Source organism: Chiloscyllium plagiosum, chromosome 37, assembly GCF_004010195.1.
Source record: "Chiloscyllium plagiosum isolate BGI_BamShark_2017 chromosome 37, ASM401019v2, whole genome shotgun sequence".
In the NCBI taxonomy this organism is placed as follows: Eukaryota; Metazoa; Chordata; class Chondrichthyes; order Orectolobiformes; family Hemiscylliidae; genus Chiloscyllium; species Chiloscyllium plagiosum.
In genome coordinates, this window is record NC_057746.1 from 10492460 (window position 1) to 10497812 (window position 5353).

The 5353-nt window shown below is 38.6% G+C and overlaps 1 protein-coding gene across 2 annotated transcripts in view; it reads right to left on the reverse strand.

Annotated features, from left to right (window-relative positions):
- Positions 1-423: 423 nt before the first annotated feature.
- LOC122541157 (probable G-protein coupled receptor 139) overlaps positions 424-5353 on the reverse strand; it is a 43784-nt gene continuing 38854 nt past the window's right edge. For both annotated transcript variants that reach the window (XM_043677769.1, XM_043677768.1), the window contains exon 2: positions 424-1315. In XM_043677769.1, the coding sequence (XP_043533704.1) occupies positions 429-1315 (887 nt within the window). In that variant the 3' untranslated portion in view covers positions 424-428. The remainder of the gene's footprint in view (positions 1316-5353) is intronic.

Consider the following 5353-nt stretch of genomic DNA (forward strand, 5'->3'; position numbering starts at 1 on the left):
ATCCATTCATCATTGGCATTGACCTGACACTGTCCTTTTGGTTATCAGATCAATCTCAACCGAAGGCCTATAAAAACAGTTAGTCATCAGGTGCAGCCGATTTTTTTTACAATGAAAAAGAAAGGTAACAGTATAGTGTGTCTAACGCTATCACTGCTACTGAGAAACAAATCGTGTTAATCATTCCAAAAGCAAAGTTCTGCAGACAGTAGAAATCTGACATAACAACAACTAGAAAAAACAACTCAGCAGATAAGGCAAAATCCGGGATAAAACCCAATAGACCTGGTATTATGCATTGGGACCTTTTCATCAGAAATAGTCACGTTAATGAACATCTGTCTGGAAAAATACCTCTGTTTGCATCCACAAATGACGCATAGCTAGCGCAGTGTTATGTTGGAGCATGAATCTACGTTAGGGGACTGTTACCATTTTTGTATCTTCTGATTATTTTGACAAGTAATCACGTTCTTTACTTCGTTTCTGAACTTAGTCTGTGCCACTGCATAAATAAACGTGTTAGTGCAGGAACTCAAAAGTTGAAGCATGTATCCAGTTTGTTCCATAACAGTGAAAGGATCATTATAATCCGTTTGGTAAAACTGGTTCTCTGTAAATTCTGCATATACATAACAGATAGGAATTAGCATCCACAGAAAGATAAAACTTCCAGAAATAGAAAGTAGTAATATAATAGATTTCCTGCGATTTTCTAACTCAGAATCGTTGTTTTTTTCCCGAAAGCTTCTCCTTACCTTACTACTCGTTAAAATGTGCCTGATGGTCAGAGCATTGAACAGAGAAATAAACAAAAATGCAGCAAATGGGGTTAAAATAGTATCAAAGCACAAGTAAGCTTTCCAAACTGGCAAAATATACAAATCAGATTTTATAACACAGAACCATGCCATGCTGTCGATAATAATTCCAGGTTGGTTTACAAAGTAAACTGGCAAGCATTTTACAGCACAAAGTCCACAGACAATGGCTATAACCACAGCTGAAGTTTTCTCTGTGCAGTATTTGACTCTTAACGTTTGACAGCAGATGGATACAGAGCGATCAAAACTGAAAGCAACTGTTAACCAAACAGAACAATCAATAGACATAACAGAGAAGGCAAAAGTAAGACGACAAGTGGAAGTGTAATCCAGAAACGATTTCGGAAAATAGATGTCTTTAACCATACGCATAATCACTTCAAATATTAGGACGAGTAGATCCGCTATTGCCATTGACGCCAGGTAATGTGTGATGCATCTGGAGAGTCCACAATTTCGACGGGAAAGTATCACAATTGATAATATATTCGCTGAAAGAAAAAATGGAAGACTAAGTATCAAACTGTTTAAACATTTTACCCCGCGCATCTCATCACTATTTTTTCTTCAAAGGAATTTATCCTACCATCATTCTCTGTTCATATTCTGATGGTTTGGATAACTTGGCTACAGAAGAGTTGAATTTAAACAATGTTTCATATGTATAACATCAGGATCAAATTTAGATTGGTCTAGTGAGAACATTTCTAGCAGAAACTGAAAGGATCCTTCTAAATTCAAAGGAAATGATTAATTTAAGTGCTCAAAAAACAGAAATAGTGCTCCATAACCATTACAAAGTGTGCAAATTGTTTATTGCCATGCCGCTTCAGCGCTGCTGGAACACAAAGGAAAATAAATCCAAACAAGAATTCACATTTTGTCTGTCCAGTGATAACTATGGTAAGAATTTATTGATCAGTAAAATATGAGCTGAGAGTTGGCTGTAATGAAGACCAGCCTCTTTGAACGTTATGCTGTTTAGTAAACAACGTCGAATTGCTTGTACAGGAGGGAAAATCGTCGTTTCTGTAAAGTTCAGAGCCAGTATGCTTGTCAGACCTGACCACAGAGATTGGCTGCCTTTGCCGGTCGACAAGTTATGCTCCTGCTATTTTGCAACCATACTACTGAAAACCAATATATTAGGCATTTATTTTTCATATTCTGAATGAATTGATGAGAAAAAAGGTCAGTGATCACTCCATTGCTTATAGCTTACCAATAGGAGAATGGCACCTTTATTCAGCTTCTCTGCATCCTGCCTTTTAACTAATCCTACATCCAAGTCAGTCCAATGTGATTCTTAGCATAGGAGGCTTTACCTTCTATCTTGTCCTTTCCTGAATAGGTTAATGTTAATGTAGAAGTGTTAGATATTTCCTGTAGATTCACTCAAAAGCATACGTTAGGCTGATCATCTAAGCTCATTCAAAGTCATCTGTAAATTAGTGTTTGTTAAGTCAAACGCAAACTCAACTCAGAATTCTATGAAATGCCACAAAGAGTTTTATCCTCCACTGGTTCACTGGTCTTGTCCCGCAAAATGGAAGATGAATTACGTCTATAGGGTTTATTTATACCAAAAAAAATCCACTCCTTAAGGACACCTCCATGATAAAGCAAAGCTCATCGACCTTGTATCCAGTTGATGTTGTGATTACTGATACTTTGGAGCCATGTTCAGTTATTTAAAATTAAACGCTGAATTCAAAACACATATGATAACCTGACAGTACTCAGAATTGTGATTCTGTTACTAATGCTGATTACAACTTCTTCCTGACAAAATAACCAGGGCCATCCTTTGATTTTCAACAGCACAGTTATCCAGGTTTTGTTAGGTATCAGTGCAAACTGGCTCAATGATATTTTCATTCTAATGTAAATTAGGTAAACAATTCCATATCGTTGCAATTTTATAAACATTTCACCTGCAACATATCGGACGGAGCATTTCCATGGTGAAGTCATTGCGTATGTAATGATAGTAATTATAGTAATTTGCATAATTCACTGTCTATGTTCATATGAAGCTCGAATAACGAAAAACAAAAGACAAAAAATGCAAAATATCAATAAAAATATCAATTTCTACTGCTCCTTCTACTGCCTCCTGTGAATTTGAAATTATTTTCGGCAGAGTTAACACGATAACGAATGTAAGTAGTAGAGAAATTGGATCACCGTGTTTCTTTAGCCAGTCAATAAGGTCGTGACAAATCTGGTAGGTGAACGCCACATTCCTACTGTATCAAATATCTCTTAATATTCATTCTCTAGATATTTACAGGCATGGGTCTTGGTTACTCTTAACAAAATATGATCCATTGATTCCAGACGCAGAGAATTTCAAAGAAGCATTATCTTACCTGAAAGAACTAACCCTTCTTATCTGCGTAAATGCCTGTTTCATCATTTTGGCGCTGCAGCCACAATTCTGGACATCCCATCAAGAGTAAATGTTTCATTTCATTTCATTTGTTATTGCCACATGTATCAAAGTACAATGAAAACGTTTTGTATTGCATGCAAGACAGATATATCAGACTATAAAAAGTGCAATAGAAGAATGGTAGAGTGCGGAGAATAAACTGTTATGGCTGCAGAGAATATACAAAAAGAGTGAGATCAACACTGAATTCAAAATTTGAGAAGTCCATTCAGAATTCTTATAATAGTGGGAATGAAGCCATTCTTCAAATATTTGTCGAGGACCCAAGAAGGGTTGTGCGTATTTCTGAGTGGACGTTTATTTGATGCAATTTCAGTGAAGCTTTTGATAGAATTTCGCATTGGAGTCTGATAATGATATCAAAGGAAATTACCCTAAATGACCCAGAAATTTCAGAGTACATGGGGTAAGGTTGGACGGCTTTTATTTTCTGATTCAAAGTCAGAACCCAGTGGGGTTCAGCAGTGATCATTGTTCGGCACCGACTGTTTAACTTATATTTTGGCAGGACAAACAAAGGAAAGGAACAGTATCCTGAGAAGCAAACAGAATCAGAGGAACATAGGCATACATGTCCACTTATCCCTCAAATTCGTGGAGCAATCGCAAGAAGCGGGTGAGAACGCATATGGGACATATTCCTTTATCAGCCGAGGGACGAAGCTTAACGGTCGGGATGTTAGGGGCTTTTAGGGGAGGGAGGGGGGTTGTTGGTTTCAATAGACAGTGTGCAGAGGAGATTTATCTGCACATTACCTGGGTTATATTTATGGAGAGAGATTGGATATACGGGGTTCTATTCTTTGGAGCAATGCAGGCTGAAGTGGAAATCATTATGACATATTAAATTAAGAGGCATGGAGCGTGTAGGGAGGAAAGAATATGCTGCTCTCCTGTAAGGATTCTATTAATTTTACATTCTGTTTCTACATCCTTCCAGGATTTTGACATCAGTGTGTTCATTTCTGATCTTTTCTCCGTGGTTACTCCACCTGTTCAACTGTACCACTCACGACTTTTGGAGAGGATAGTCAATTCGCTTGTTATTCCAGATTGCCAGAAATACCCGGACATAAGTAACTGTATAATGATGCGGTTCTCTGTTATTTACTGGACGAATCTAATACACAACTGGCAAGCCTGGATAGGTTGCTAACCTGAAACTCAGTAGCTAGTGGGATCTCACTCTTCGCTAATTGTTTCCCCCACAATACCCAACCCATCACCGACGTCTTGGATGGTTTGCAAATTGATTCTCAACATTTGAACAGACGAGATGGAAAACAATCATGTTCAGTCGCTTCATGAATCCATCTTCTGCGTATGGCAGGATTTGAACAGAAATGAATAATATATGTTGGGCCACAAAAACTGCAATAACTCCAAAATCTCGAATGTCATTTATGCCTATGATATCAATATGATTGTATGTATTTGGTGAAGGCAAATTAGTAGTTCAGTTTAACTATCACAATCCTGAAGACGGGCTTATGCCCGAAACATCGATTCTCCTTCTCCTTTGATGCTGCCTGACCAGCTGCGCTTTTCCAGCAACACATTTTTAAGCTCTGATCCCCAGCATCTGCAGTCCTCACTTTCTGAGTTAACCATCACCATACTTCGTTTTGGAACATCATCTGAGCTGTAACTCTCATCTGGTAATTTTCTGTCGGTTTGGATCAAATTCGAACATTGCCTTATCTAGTTAAACTCAGTGATATTCAAATGGTATAGTTAAAGTCAGAATTTGCTCAGCAGCAGAAAGACTTCCCCCAGTGCTTTGTTGGCACATAACATTATTCCTGAAAATGTGTTGCTGGAAAAGCGCAGCAGGTCAGGCAGCATCCAAGGAACAGGAGAATCGACGTTTCGGGCATAAGCCCTTCTTCAGTAATGAGGAAAGTGTGTCCAGCAGGCTAAGATAAAAGATAGGGAGGAGGGCCTTAGGGGAGGGGCGTTAGAAATACGATAGGTGGAAGGAGGTCAAGGTGAGGGTGATAGGCCGGAGTGGGGTGTGGATGGAGAGGTCAGGAAGAAGATTGCAGGTTAGGAAGGCGGTGCTGAGTTCGAGGGA